At 30.0% G+C, this 15,871-nt stretch overlaps 2 protein-coding genes across 2 annotated transcripts in view; one reads left to right on the top strand and one right to left on the bottom strand.

Moving 5' to 3' along the window:
* Positions 1–4,876: 4,876 nt before the first annotated feature.
* On the top strand, positions 4,877–6,099 carry LOC129906271 (probable Ufm1-specific protease 1). The gene is made up of 2 exons (XM_055981987.1): positions 4,877–5,853; positions 5,912–6,099. The coding sequence occupies exons 1-2, from the start codon at positions 5,182–5,184 to the stop codon at positions 6,035–6,037; spliced, it is 798 nt and encodes a 265-aa protein (XP_055837962.1). The 5' UTR covers positions 4,877–5,181; the 3' UTR covers positions 6,038–6,099.
* Positions 6,100–11,413: 5,314 nt separating this feature from the next.
* The window catches only part of LOC129921278 (alpha-1,3-mannosyl-glycoprotein 4-beta-N-acetylglucosaminyltransferase B), a 142,378-nt gene continuing 137,920 nt past the window's right edge, over positions 11,414–15,871 (bottom strand). Inside the window, exon 7 of the mRNA XM_056003062.1 lies at positions 11,414–12,057. Within this exon, the coding sequence (XP_055859037.1) occupies positions 12,022–12,057 (36 nt within the window). The 3' untranslated portion in view covers positions 11,414–12,021. The remainder of the gene's footprint in view (positions 12,058–15,871) is intronic.

Here is a 15,871-nt window from a genome sequence, read left to right as displayed (position 1 = left end):
TGTCTTAGTCGAAGATTTTTTTTATTGTTTAACAAAAAGAAAATAAATAAAACTTTAATAGAAGAAAATAAAATGTATTGTACATATATTTTATTTTAGGAAATAAATTCATGATTTAAAATAAATGGGCTTATTTTTTTTATTTGACTATTTTCCATAGGGAGGATGTGGGGGAGAGGTTGAACTTCAGAAAGATACCAAATCTATTTTTTTTTTCCAAGATATCGGGGCATATGCAATGATACATACATTGGTAAAAATGATAAAGTCCAAAAGGTTATTATCGATAACTTGTATGGGAATTTTATCTCGACTAAAATTTAGCGCGAACAGCGTACCAGGCTTTAATATGAAATTGAATTCTTCCTGATTTCGGGACCTTAAGATCAAATTAATTTAATATGAAATTATGCAATTTGTATATATTACAAACATAATTTCAATTTGTTTCTAATTGCATATACCTCAATCTTACAATTTCCAAAAATTAGCAGCCTTGTTTCAGAGACGCTAGATTCAACATTCCGGTGCATGCGCTCTTTTAGTCCAAAATTGTAATAAGTTGCTTGAAAAAATTTCGAGTCAATAAACGAAAACGATCATTTGTTTTCAAAAACGAAAACAAATTCTTTGGTTCGTATGCACTTCACTTAATCGCCTACCACGAATTTCATTCGTATCGGAATTTTTCTACGATTCCCGAAAAAAACAATCATCAAATCCGATCGTAGTGGTGATTTGTATGAAATTTTCCAATACGAATGGATTCCGTGATTGTTTTTTCGGGCAAATTTCTGATACGAATGGAATTCGTGATAAGGCCGAATAGCTTCACCCCAGAGTGAGATTCTGTATGGCGAAAACGAACAAATATTTCGTGTGTGCGAAACGTTTGATTCATACAACTTGAAAAACGAAAGAATTTGTTCTGTATCTGTCGCAAATTTTCTTTCGTTTTTCAAAAACGAACGATCGTTTTCGTTTCGTTTTTTATAGAATGTACCCCCCCGGAACACCTAGTCTTAAGAAATTGTGAAGTTACAAGAAAGATTAAAAAAAATATACATATTGAAAATATTTTCAGTGCTATTGTGAGTTTCACGTGAACAAAATTCCAATCGGAAAAATTTAATTTCACTTTTCCCCAATAGTTAATATTGGGGAAAAGTCTCAGTTTAATTTTAGTGAAAAACAAAAAATTTTAGTGAAAAGAAAAAATTCTGGTGGAAAAATTTCCACGTGAAACTCACATCACAATAGGGCTGTTTAACAACTAAATACATACATAAATGTATTAACGCTATTAAATACCATATTTTAGTGAATAGTAAACAAATCAGGAAAAAAAAATTAAGTAACTGTGTCATAGGGTAGAGTTGCCTATTTTCGGCCGTCTCCAGTTTCCGGCCACCTTTCGAAAAATCGTTATAACTAGTGATTTCGAAGGGTTTTATCCTCTGACCAACTACCACAACAGCAACAGCTTCTGTAAATTGAAATCTCGCAGGAACTACTTTTTATAAAGCTTGTATTGAGCTTGCTTCAGAATTTAATTGCTTATAGAAGTTCGGACTTGTTTAACAACTTCTAATAAGTTGTTTAAATACTATTAAAGAAACTTAAACGAAGAAAGCTTGTTTTTCTTATAAGCCTGTTTAATGAATTTATAGAAGCTTTACAGAAATAACCAAGTTTTGTATTTGATTTTTGGTCTTGATATTAAATAATCTAGCTCGGACACTTTTTGGTTTTGACATTGAATAATTTAGCTCGGACATTTTTTTGCTATTTGAACTGATTAAGTTTTTGATTTCATTAATGAATATCCCGACAAACAATTTTGGTTCTATAAAGCTTTATAGATGCAATTGTTGCTTCTGTAAAGCATTATAGAAGCAAAATTGTTAGTAGGGATAGTAGCATTGTATATATATGCAGGGCCGTCTTTAACTATCCTGAGGCCCTTGGGCACACAACAATTTGGGGGCCTTTGGGAAAGTAAAATTAGTACAATTGTTTTTTTTTTTGACGGTACCTACCTACTTGCCATAGAACCGGTTTCTTAACGTAAACGACACAACCGATTTTAATGAAATTTTTTACATAAAAAGGTTTAAACTGATATTAAAATTAAGATAACTTAAAAAAAAATTATTTTTGGATTAAAAAAAAAATGATTTTTTTTTTTAAAGTTACCTTTTTAATGAATTTTATGTGTCAATCTTTAAATACGAGAGCAATTCGCAATTCAAATTAAAAAAAAATGTGGGGGTGCCAACCATTGTACCATGGCGTTTTCCATTGAACCAAAACATTGATGTACTGTCGACGAGCCGGCAATAGTTTTTCTTAAAAAGTATTGATGTTCTTTTGCCGACGAATTGATTCTATTTTCGTCTTTTAATACGAATCTACACATATTTTTACACTGATTTTAACACACACTACAAATTTGACAATTTTGCAAACTTCAAACGAAATTATTATTTAAGGATAAAGATAATGGAAGAGAAATCATTGTTTTTATTAATAAATAATCTTACCTACAGTGGAAAAAAAAGATATTTTTCTTGTTTTTTTGAAAATTGAATTTGGGTTTGGTCATTTGGATTTAAAATTTTGTCCGCATACAACGCCACATAATTTGCCCGACAAAAATGTTTTGAGAATAAATGAGTGAGAGAAATGTTCGTTCCTTCGGGGCCCCCTTGAGAATGGGGGCCCTGGGCACGTGCCCCGTGTGCCCTTATGGTAAAGACGGCATTGTATATATGAAGTAGAATTTTCTGTTTTGCGTCGCCACCGCAGGGATCGCTAGTTTATTTTATGTTTGAACCTTATGCAGAAAATTGAAGTGCAGATCTACCAAAAGATGTCGCTAAAGTATTTTCATGGATTGATAGTACTATAGAAATATATATACAATGATAGTAGGATGGCCGAGTGGGTAGAGTGGTGGACTACCACCAAGCAGGTACGAAGTTCGATTCCTATGTGTGGTAAAAAATTATATACTTTTAAAATTATTATCAATAGATACACTAAAAACTAATGGATTGTTATATATACTATCAGATCAAAAGATAAAATTCATGATTTAAAACCAGTTAAAAAAGAATTCTTTTTTATTTTTGTAGTTGTTTTTTAATTTCGATAAGACATGTAATAAAAAGCTATATAAGCTCTTCCAAAGCTATCTGTCAAATCTCAAAGCTTCGGTAGAGCTTCGGTAAAGCTTCGTTTAAAATCCTTATAGAGGGTCAAACTTGTATAACGTTCTCCTTTTTCCATGCCTAACAACCTTACTAAAGTTTAAAAGAAGCTGAAATGTAGCTTTTGTAATACCTTAAACGAAGCTGAAATTTTAGTTGGGCAGCCCTATAAAATACACACGTTCTTATGAGAATCGACCCATACATGGCGACTCGACGGATGCGTTTCATGGGTCGGTTCTCATAAGAACGTGTGTATTTTATCAAGCTGTTAGTTAAATCTGTCCACGTAACGGATGTGACGGATTCTATGGGTTGGGCCCTTATAACTTCAATCGCGTGTACACGCACTTTTTTTCATGCAAAAATATTGACATTCCCATTTGGTTTTTGAAAAGCTGCCTATTTTCAATACATCCTAAATGAGATAACTTCACAAATTATTTCATTTTAAATGTCAAATCGTATAGGAAATGAATTTATTTTGAAATACGAACTGACCTAATTTGCGAAATTATCTGTAGTGTGAAAACAGCCTAATAAACCAAAAAAAAATAATCAAGGTGTGTTTTTTTGTTTATCTATATAGATTTTGTGTAAAAAAACGACATCGAGATTTTTGAAATCCATGCAAACATTTGGCACCACTGTACATATACTTTGGCAGCTGTCTGTCAAAAATGTTGCTTTTGTTTTTTTTTTTTATTTTAACTCCGAAGTGGGAAGCATTGTATATATATTTCCATAGTACTATCATGAAGTGAAACGATCTTAGGAACTCTAGTGGTGACTTGAAAAAGCAGAATTTGTATGAAAAAAACACAAAGTGGCGACATGAACTAATACTAAATTCGACTTCATGATAGTACTATAGAAATATATATACAATGGTGGGAAGGCCATTACATCCATGTTGGATGCAAACAAAAATTTTCATATGGCCATGGCATCCACGTTTGATTCAAAAAAATTGTTTTTTTCACAAAAAACCAAATATTATCTGTATATTCTTAGCTACATTTAAAGACCATGACCATTAACATTAGTTGCGTCGTTCTTGTGTTATAAGCGTTTGAAGGTAGCCATATTGATTTTTTTTTTCGATTTTTAAAAAATCAAATGTGAAAACTTTTTTATTTTTATTTCTAATTTTTCGAAAAAACTTTGGTAATTTTATATACATATCTGTTCAACAATCTTATCAGGATCCATTTAAGACTTTTATCTGAAAAGTGAATTGAGTATATCTCGAGATATTAACATTTCAATGCAACCATGTCAAACAAATTTTTGATTATTTTTTTCTATGAGAGTTTTTTTCAAACCTCGTTTTCTCCGCTTTTTTTTTTGTTAATATTTTCAGATATTTTTGTATGAACACAACAAATAAAGTACCTTGGCACTACTGTTTTTACCGAGAGAAAGTAAAATCTGGATAATTATCTGGATTTTTCAAAAATCTATACAGATAAAGTTTTTGTTGTTTTTAACACATAAATTGTTTTGATTTTAAAAATCTCGATGTCGTTTTTTTGCACAAAAAAACACACCTAAAGTTTCATCACTAGCCCTTACACCGGAACATTTCCAAATCGAAACACTTTGACATTTAAAATGACATTTTGCACCATCCGCTGTACAAATGTCACAAGACAAAAAAAAAATTCGTCACTTTTCTTTCTTCACATTTTTCCTCTGAATATAGATAATTTCATTCGTGGAATTTTGCTATCCCAAGGAAGCACAACGTCGCCAATAAAAATCTATCAAAATCCACTGAAAATTTAATTTTATTTGAGATTCGCTTTCTAGCATCCCAAATATAATGTAGTTCAGAAAACCGCCCCCAAAAATATTTTATTTGAAAAAAAAAACAAAAAATCTACCTACTTGAAATTGTATTTGAAATATTTCGTGTGTGTGACAACTTTTTACGCAAAATCATAAAATTAACCCAAAAATCCCGGGAATGGACATTTGCATTGAACAACAACGACGACAAGACAAATCATCTTCATTAAATGAAGATCATTTGCTAAGCATCGTTAATGCAAATCAAACAATCATCCTAACGGATAAATGCAGCGCCAATTCGACGGCGCTCCATCTTAATGTGAAGCAACCTAACTTCACATATCCTCTCTTGGAGAACGTCCATTTTGCTCTCCAACCCCCGACCAAAAATGGCCGCACTTTTCTAACTCGTGGCAAGTTCAAATACTTCCACTACAATTGTGACGGTCACAATGACATTGGCTGGGGTTGTGCCTATCGCACGTTGCAGTCCGTCTGCTCGTGGATAGAGGACAAACTAATGGACGGCCGTGAGTCGGTGGTTCCGTCCATTCTCGAGATCCAGCAGTTGCTGGTCGACATTGGCGATAAACCGTTTGAGTTCTTCGGGTCTCGAGAATGGATTGGCGCCATGGAGGTGTTCTATGTCATCGATGGGTTGTATGACATTCCGTGCAAGATAATGCACGTGCCTCAGAGGGAGGATCTGAAAAAGTACGCGAATATTTTGAAGCAATACTTCGAGGAGGGTGGTGGCGTGGTGATGATGGGTGGCGATGAGGATACTTCTTCGAAGGGCATTGCTGGACTGCATATAAGTGGGAATCAAGCTTATTTTCTTGTTATTGTAAGTCTTTAGGTAATTTCTGGGTTTTGTTGGACTAATATCACTCTTTTTCTTTAAGGATCCTCATTTTGTTGGCAGACCAAAGTCCGCTGAAGAATTAATCCAATGCGGCTACATCCGTTGGCAACACTCTTCGGAGTTTGTTGATAGCTCATTCTACAATCTGTGTCTTCCACAAATCTAATCTAGTTAATAACTTCTTCTGAGTACCTTTAAATTGAACATTTTTACTATTGCCAATATTTTTTTTTAAAAAACTTGTTGATTTTACTTTTTTTTCTATTTTTTCAATTTTACTTTTACTTTCTCTAATTTCTTAAAGAAAAGTCATGTTTAGTGACTTTCTTTCTTTCTTTTTAAAATATAAACAAACAAAAAATTGTTAATCCAAAGAATCAGGGAATTAAGCTGAATGCTTTTATACCTCTTTGTTTTATTTTTATTTTTGATTTAAAAAAAAAAACTGATAGAGTTTCAACGGAGTTCACAAAAATATAGAATTGCAATTATAGAAAATGTATGACAAATTGAGAGTTTTTATTTCTTTAAATGGTTCTGATGAGATGAAGCATGGTATCGATGAACTAAATCTCGTATTTATGAATTCAATCAAAATCAACTATGTAATTAACTGACAAGTTGAATTTGATTGTGCAAACAAACTTTTATCATGACGCAAGTAGATCGTTTGTTTGTTTTTGATAGATTGAAAAAGCTTAAAATAGATTTTTGAATGTTGCATAGTAACGGCGATAAAACAGACATATCGTTGAGTAGGTCAAGACAAGAATTTAATTCAATTCAAACCAGTTTCAGATATTTTTAGATTTTAAATTAACATGCTTGGATCAGGTGCTTTTGGTTTCATAATTTTCTATAGGAAAGTTCATCAAGGAAAGGAAGTAGGTATTTTGAATTCCATTGATCTTCCTCATTCGAATCACTTTTCACTTGTCGTTTGTTGAATTTGTTTAATTCAAATATTGAATTTATCAAAATTGTAGATTTTTAGTTTTTATAAAAAATATAGCCAATTGAGAAATCTTGGAATATTTTCACAACAACTTGTAATTTTGTTTTCATAAAAAAAAAAAACAGTGAGTCCCCTGTGAGTCACAATAGTACTTAACAAGATTGTGCTTTTGAATTTAAAGGAAATTATGATTTTTGTCTTAGTCAACCAAAAATAGATTGATGCTATATAAGGATGATGCTGCAATTCTAAATTTATCTTTTACATGGCAATGCATAAGTTATTTTTTTTAAAGAATTGACATACATGAATGCTTGTGCATAATGCTTACACACTACTAAAAGCAGTATTAGAGGCAGAAGCCATAACCGCCCAAGTCGAGTTAGAAAGAAAACAAGGAATGAGCGATCTTATAATTAATATAATTTAATTGCTACAAATAAATTAATAGACTAAAATAACCTAAGTCGAGTTAAGAAAAATCTGAGCTGATAGAACAGCATACAAAGAAATGGAAAGCGTTTTGGTGAGACTAACAAAATTAGTTCCTATGTATCTCGGATTAAGCGGTTATTGTTTTATGGCCACAGAAATATTCAACTTAAAGTAAGTTAAAGCTAGGCCAGAGTACCGTTTTACATACTTACGTAAGCGATTCTTAACAAATTTACGAGTCTACATGAGTAACTTCAAATAAATTATTAAACTTGAATACCTAACTTGTTAATTAAAAAACAATATTTGGTACCTTATAATATAAATATAGTAGATTTTTAAAACTTTAAGTCAGAACTATTCATAAGTTTTCATTCGTCGAGTGCGTTTGCGAGCGCTGTTCCCATCCGTTTCATACGACGCTTCAGTCAATTTCAGTTCTACCTTTTCAGTAATAATTCAAGAGAAGGGCCGTCGAGTTAATTAGCTGTTAAGGTTAGAACTTGAAATTAATGTCAATTGTTAGATAAGTTGAAGCTGAAAATAAATGGACGTATTATATAGGTCCATGTGAAAATCATATAGGTATATTGTCGTGGGAGATTTACAAGATCGTACATCGACGTTTTTTAAATACAAAAAAAAAAATAGAATCAGCTAAAATTTAATGTAGATTTATATTAAAGCCTTTAAGGCTCAATTTATTCACACTCCATGAAATTTAAAAGTGTACATTTTGAAATGAGGCGTTCAGAATAATAACACTGGTCTGCAAGGAAATCCTCCTTTAAATAAAACTATACTTTTCTAAAGGATTTTTGTATGCTGATTCCGAATCCGAAGTCAGAATTGATCTAGCACGTCACGTTTTTTAGATATTCCCGTTAGAAAATCTCAAAAACCCATTTTTTTGCTGTTTTCGAAGAAATATTTTGGCATAATGTAATATTTTTCAATTAAAATTGTTACGGTTTATTAAAGAACTTATTTTTTTCTTTCAAATTCAGTTTCAATCTTCTCAATATCTCTTTTCTTCTCCGAGATATCTTAATTTAAGTAAGTTTAGTAGGTTTGGCATATCTTATCATAAAAAAAATGATCTCTAAAAATTAATATATCTTTCTCCCTAGAACAAAAATATACTTTTCTAATGGACTTTAGTGTGCTGATTTTGAATCCGAACTCAAAAAAATTCGGTCGGCTCTGGTTTGTGAGATATAGTAGTTTTTATTGAGATTTTCTAAGAAAAAACTTGATTTTGTGATACTTTAATGCGAATATCTTAAAGTCCTCACGTGATAGAATTTTTTTTACTTCGGATTCTAACTCAGCACATAAAAAACTATAAGAAAAGTATACTTTTGTTTGTAGTAGAAACAAATCTGAAGCTTTACAAGGCAGTTTATCGAATGGTTTATTACAAAAAAGATATTTCTAAATAGATAAATAGTATATAAAATTACAAAACACGTACAAATTTTGTTTAATGTATTTTATTATGGTTTTCTTTACATATTTGACTTTTTAAATATAATGAGCGTTGATATTTTACATTTTCCTTAATTAAGGTGTTTTTGTTCCTGTAGGATTTACTAAAAAGTAAAGGATTTCGATATTTCTGCTAATTTTAATAAATCAGTATTTTAAAATATGAGAAAACATTAATGTAAAAGGACATATTCGGTGTCAATCGATAGGCCATATTACGAGAAATAAGTCCTCCAAATTTGAGCTCAATGCTACAAATAGTTTTAATTTTGAATGAGTTCAAATAAATCTAAAAGGTTGATTTTTTAGAAACTACCCACATTTTTCAAAAATCATTTTTACAAAAATGGTACCTGATAGAATTTTTCTGAAACCAGATTTAGATTCAGGAAAGTCTAATCTTTCATAATATCAAAAAAATATTTGAAGGAGAAAAGAAAAGTTAAATTTTGCAGACCAGTGTAATTTTTCAAGTAGGTTGGATGTTTAAGGTTTTAAGGGTTTCGTTTCATATCAAATAGAATGAAAGAAAGAAAATCTGAAGGTACAAACTACAAAGCTATTGATCTGTGAAACATTTATTTTAATAGTTATTTTTTTTTTCCTGAGAAAAAGCTTATCAAAGTTTAGTATAGTGTACAAATTTCAAATGGACTTGACCCATTATTATTCCGAACGCCTCAAATATGTATGCGATATGCAAGTTTTGTAATTTTTAATGGGAACTATAAACTTGAAGAGTGAATAAATTCGAGCAAAAAAACAAACATTTTTCATAGAGCTTGTTACTTGCGATACTACTAAATTTAAGTACGCAGTTTTGTAGCTACATATCGTCGGCGTATAAACCAAAATTGCTCTAAATCCGAAATGAGTTAATGATGCAGTTTTACCAATTTGAAGGTGATCTTTTCGAATTTTAAAACCGTTTTTGTCAAAAAAATTTCATTCCGCAGATAATATAATTTAATTGGACATAGAACAATAAAAACAGGGAAGTAGCTTTTTGAAAAAGAGCCCGAGTATTCTTGATTGTTCAAAGTCCCATCATATTTTGTTCTAAGTCCACTTTTTATTTAAAGAAAAAAAAACGTACTTGTATAGGAATTGTTCTATGTCCAATTTTGGGTTTTTAGTTTTAAAAAATATTTAAGAATAGTATTTAAAAATAGTACCTACTAATGAGGTAAACTTGTATATTTTATTCAAGAGAAAAGAACAAACTTTATAAAAAATATAACTTGAATGGCAAACGAGCAGAAAATTGTCGCTTTAAACCAATTTGAAACTTAAAAATCGTCCCCTGTTAAATTTGCTTTTTGTGGCTAAGAACAATTTTGCTTTACGGCGACGATATTATATGCGTCCTGACATCGAATTCAAAAGTCTGGCACCTTGGCAACCTTGTATGGTTTTGGAGTTAGAACAACGTGAGTTTTCCAATTGATGTCAGTGGGCTTAATTCACACTATTTATATTACATTCTGAGTATAGGTATGGATTGATGCTTTTTTAAAGCCAGAAGAAACCCAGTCGGTCTTATCACGAATTCCATTCGAATCGGAAATTTTCTACTACTCCCGAAAAAACAATCACAAAATCCGATCGTAGTGACAATCTGTATGAAATTTTCCATTACGAATCAATTCCGTGGTTGTTTTTTTCGGGAATCGTAGGAAATATCCAATACGAATGGAATTCGTGACAAGACCGAGTGTGAATTTAGCCAACTCATCGAGTGGATACAAATTTGGTTGGTATTTGAGTGCCCCAGGGATCAAACCTAGGAGCTAAGAGAAGATTTATTTATTCTACATCAACGACATAACCTGAAGGATGTAGATTACACAAAAATACATAAGTTATACCGCTTCAAAACATAGTTACATAGAACATAGTTGAAAACACTCTTTTTTCCAACCAAAATGTATTACATTTGGTAGAATTAAAGAAGGGTAGTCAAGTATTTTCTTCTATTTAAAAAAGAAAGCCTACCTATTGGATTGGCGATTACGACAAACCGATACTAATGTGATGCTTATTTTGTGGATATACGACAAAATAGATACTAATAATATCAGTACCGGTACACGATAGGAAAAATCTGATAACAGAATTGAAAAGACCACATTCTTAAACCTATTGCTGCTTATGGAGTTTAAAAATTGCATTTTGTCGTTTACGACAAAACAATTCTCGGGTTGAATTCATCTCGTTTTTACATCTGATTAATTGTATTGAATAAAACAACATGTTCGTTTTACATACATCTATTTTTTTTGTTTTTATTTTTTTTTTTAACAATGTTGGCTGACATTTATTTATTAAAAAATACATTTCTACATTATTTTTTTTTTTTTCTTAAAATAAAAACAATTATTAACTAACACTGATTTTTATTTACTTTTTTTTCATTAAAACAAAAAATAACTTTAAGGTACTAACTTTACAAAAAAAATTAATGAAAATCAGTCAGGCACCTTTATTTATTTAAAATATTCAATTAAAAAGAAAATAATAATATAATTATTATTTAAAATAAAATTGAGCATAAATAAAATAATATAAATCGGGAATAACATAATTGTACAATAATTTTTATTTAATTACACATTTTTCAAAATAATAAAAAAAAGTAGGTAATAATAATAATTCTTACAACATTTATTCTATTTAAGTTTTATTTTTTGTTTTATGGTTCAATTAAATTTTTACTACACGTATAGTACCACATTTTATCAATTTATTCTTTTTGTTTAATAAAAACTTTAATTTTTTGTTTTATTTTTTTTTTTCGTTTTACATTTAACATTTATAATTTATCACAGTTATTCAGTTTATTTTTTTTTAACATTTATATTTAATGCGTTAATAGATATCTTAAAGTGTAAAATGTGTTTTTTTTTTGTATCTAATATATTAATAGTTAGCACTAACATTTATTTAAATATTTATATAAAAGCCTGCTCATGCTTAAACTCAAAAAATATACACACGCCTTTTTAACGGAAATCATTTGGTTGTTCTTTTTCGTTTGTTTTGTTTTTTTGTTAATATTTTATTTTTTAAATTACGTTTAACAATAATTACAAAATGTAGACAATATTTAGATTATTGTTAGTTAATGGTTCATTGTTTTGTTTGTTTATTTTCTTTATTTTGTAGTCTTAAGGAATTATTAGTTTGTTTATGGCAAAAGCTCTATTTAATATGGAGACGGGTGTTGTTTATGCCTGTTGTGAGAATTTTCCACGAATTATTGGCTTTGGTGGTCACCTGACGTTATTGCTTGTATCTTGTAGATGAATCTGAAAAATATAAACAAATTATATCAAAATCATTTGTTGGCTTACTTAAATGTTTTTGATTAATTTCATCAAATGTGGCTTAGATTCCCAGAAGATATGAGAAATCTCTACAAATTGCGTAGTTCTTTTATTTATCTTTCCTATGAAAAACCTTTTTAAAAAGGAAGAAATCCTTACATACACCTGCTCTCAATAACTCTTTTATTTATTTTATATTCAAACTTTTTCCAAGAAACTTGTAAGTATTTGAAAGCTAGCTAACATAAATCCACATTTCTCCTGATAAAATATCTTATCTGAAAGGTATCTTCAAGTATTATAACAACAAGAGGTACTACCTACGTGTGTTTGCTTTTGGAGAATCTATAAATTTGAAAACTTGTTCAAATACTGATATATCCTTTCGACTCCTCCTATGTGTTTCAATCGTAAAATATACTATATACTTGTTGCGATGGCAAAAGAACACTTTCAATCCTGAATGGATACTTATATGTTTGTTTCTATGGAAAAGTTTATTTAAGCCAAAATATATTGCCCAGTAAAATTCTACATCCTTTCTATATTTTCTAGGGGAAAATTTGAAATATCTTTGATGCAAGTTTACATTTAAAATTAGGTCTTCATTGAGCTTATGAAGCTGGGAAAAGTTATTTTCTATGTATTTTAAAGCATCTTAAAATCCTAAGACTATATGAAATCAGGATGAAAAATATTATATTTTATCTGGGTTAGGATTTAAAATGTTAATCATATTTAACCTTGTAATAATACCATAGAACCTATAAGTAAAATTTCGAACGACAAAACTTGGTCGTTTTAAGGTAAATAAATGGCAAAAACAAAAAGCAAACTACTTGCGTTGTTTTCTAAGATTTAAATAACATCGGTCACGGTGGCGTATGTGTAACATTTTTGTTTGTAAAATTTAAATAGTTAATAAAAATATTTCTAATACTGATATCGGGACAATGACGAAATCTGATGAGGGAGAACAAATTAAGGTGATGGCATATCCAAAAGTAAAATACAATCGACTCCCTCTAAGTCGAACTTTTAACAAAGCAAAGTTGAATTTTTTCACCTTTTTCATTGAAAACGTTTGAAGAAAAAAATATATATGGTTTCCTTTTACTCTAATTTCCCTCTAACTATGTCCCGTGAAATTTCGACTTAGATGGATGTCGACTGTATTTGTTTTGGAACAATCTACTAAAATTAGACCTTATTAAGTTGTAACCTTATAAAAATGTATAAAACTTGAAGTGAATCAGCTATTTGTCGTTTTGTGTAAAGAACCTCAACGTGAAAAGTTGGTCGATTTACTTTGAACTAGGTATTAAGAAAGTTGATTACATGCCAAAAAACTTTCGTGAACAAAAATATTGGTTAAGTTGCTTCATTTTGGTAAAAAATTAAAAAAAAAAAATCAATTACAAAAAATGAATTTTCAAACTCATTTTATGGCTGTTTTCTGACTGTAAAATTTAAGACAGTAGGTGGTGTGCATCAGTGGCGTATCGAGGGGGGGGGGCTCAGGGGGCTCAAGCCCCCCCCAAGCCTTCCAGATCATGTTATTTTTTACCTAATTTCATTGTAATATATATGCTTGACTGAAACTTGTTCGTAAATCTTATAGATTTAGAGGCAGCTCAGATGCTCGAGCCCCCTCCAAATTCTGAAACGGCTATTTGTGTTTGTTTGAGTAAGAGCCTTAGCTGTAGCTGGGAGTTCGGTGGTTTTTTTTCGGGTTTAAGTCCAATTCGAAATTCTTCAGATCACTTTTTAGTATAATACGTACGTCGAATAACATCAGCGTTTAGCTTTGCAAAAGTTCTTATGCAATCTCAATAAACACTTTTTTCAAAAATTATATACTTCTCAAAGCTATTGGAAATAGAAATATTTGATATCTCAAAATCTTAGTGGTCATCATATGTAACTAATGGTTTCTTTCAGCAAATGCCAGTTTGGACTTCGAATTCGGATTAAAAAAGCAACATATTACGAAAAAATATATATTTCGAATTAAACATCTAAAATAATTTAATGGAAAATTAGTTTCTAGACTTTCACTTTCTGCATTTTTCACTCATTTAAATTTTCTGATCGAATTCAATTCACATTATTTCTGTTTGTAAATTTGGTGCCTTTTTCAATGAATCTATAATTTTTGGACAAAATATTATCATAACTTATTTGTGTCTCCTTATTTTTTCTTTTGAATTCTTCTTTTTTTCCATTAAAATTGCCGATAAAATGGCATCCAGCAGTAATAATTTAACTTCAGAAACAGAATTAAAAAGGATGATCCTTCAGCTATGACAGTTCGAAGCAATTTCGAAGTTTTTGAAATTGATCCAAATGAAGAATATGATGTTTTATTTCACGTGAAATTTAAAAGTGAAGTGGGCGTTTATATCGAAAATGGTGTTTGTCACACAAGAACTTTGAAAACAGGAGACAGTAGTACGAAGCTGTCGACGTCGAGAGCAGTTAAATGCTACTATACCACTTTCAGTACCGCAGCACAGAGCTTCACTCTCGATCAAAGGTGAATATATTTGAGAGAAAAATTTTTCGTACCCCTCTAAAAAATGTTTGAAAAATTTTCTAGCCCCCTCCAAATTTTTTTCTGGATACGCCACTGGTGTGCATACAAAATAGTATGTTTTATTAGAGAATTAATTAACTATGAACTTTTCCTATCCTTTATTGTGAATATGAAGAGTTGTTTATATTTATCAATTCTGACTCTAGAATGAAAAAAAAATGTTTACTTTTTTAGTCCTAATCTGTAGAAATTGTATCTGTAACGGATATTATTTTGTTTGTAAATGTCCAATCATGCCATCAGCTGGCTGATGTTGCGTTTTAGTGATAAAAATAGGCATCCTAACAAAAAAAACTTGAAAAAAATAAAAAAATATTTCGAAATAAAAAAAAAATATTTTTTAACACTTTTGATCTTTTTTTTAATAAATTATTTTTTTTGGACCTCTTTCGATTTAAAAAAAAAAATCGATTTTTTTTTTTTTTGAAAAATCAATATTTTGAAAACGGGTCGATGAGTTTTTTGAAATTTTTTAAAGAGATATTTTTGTAATTTTAAAAACAAGTTTTAAAGTATTTTTGACAAAAAATTTGTTTTAAAATTATATTATGATAATTTTTTTTATTAATTTTTAAAAAATACTTTAGTATTTTTATATGTAATGCAGTCTGCTGGTTTGTACTAAAATGTTTTTATGCAACTTAAGTTTAATTCCAGTCAAATTGTGTTTTAAAGGACTTGAAGTGAAAAGTTTTGTAGTACTGGTGTTGTTATTTTTTTGCTTTTGGGGTCGCTGACCACGAAATCAAAGCTGCCTAACAATTTGTATGCACAAATAAATATTAGAATCCGCAAAAAAAAATATAGAAGTGAAAAAAAAGATTTTAATTTTTAATTTAAATACCACTGATACATTTTTCACATTTTTGCCAGGGTAGACATTTTTAAAACGATTATATATCAATAGTTTAATAAATGAAAAACTATAATTTCAATTTTTAAAATTATATTTCATTAATATTAAACATTTAAATTGTAATTTATACAATTTTGTTGTAATGAAGGAGAAGGACTTCAATATACCAAATACTGAAACCTTATAGAACAAGTAAAAAACTTAATTTTCTGTAAAAATTTAACACAACCAACTACATGGTTCAGGCACGTAGCCAGGGGGGGGGGGGGGCTTGGGGGGCTAAAGCCCCCCCCCCGAAATGATTTTCACTATACAAATTTTAATAATGTTCTACGTAATTTTTT

The sequence above is a fragment of the Episyrphus balteatus genome, chromosome 1 (assembly GCF_945859705.1).
Source record: "Episyrphus balteatus chromosome 1, idEpiBalt1.1, whole genome shotgun sequence".
NCBI classification, from domain to species: Eukaryota; Metazoa; Arthropoda; class Insecta; order Diptera; family Syrphidae; genus Episyrphus; species Episyrphus balteatus.
This window is presented reverse-complemented; position numbering and strand designations above follow the sequence as displayed.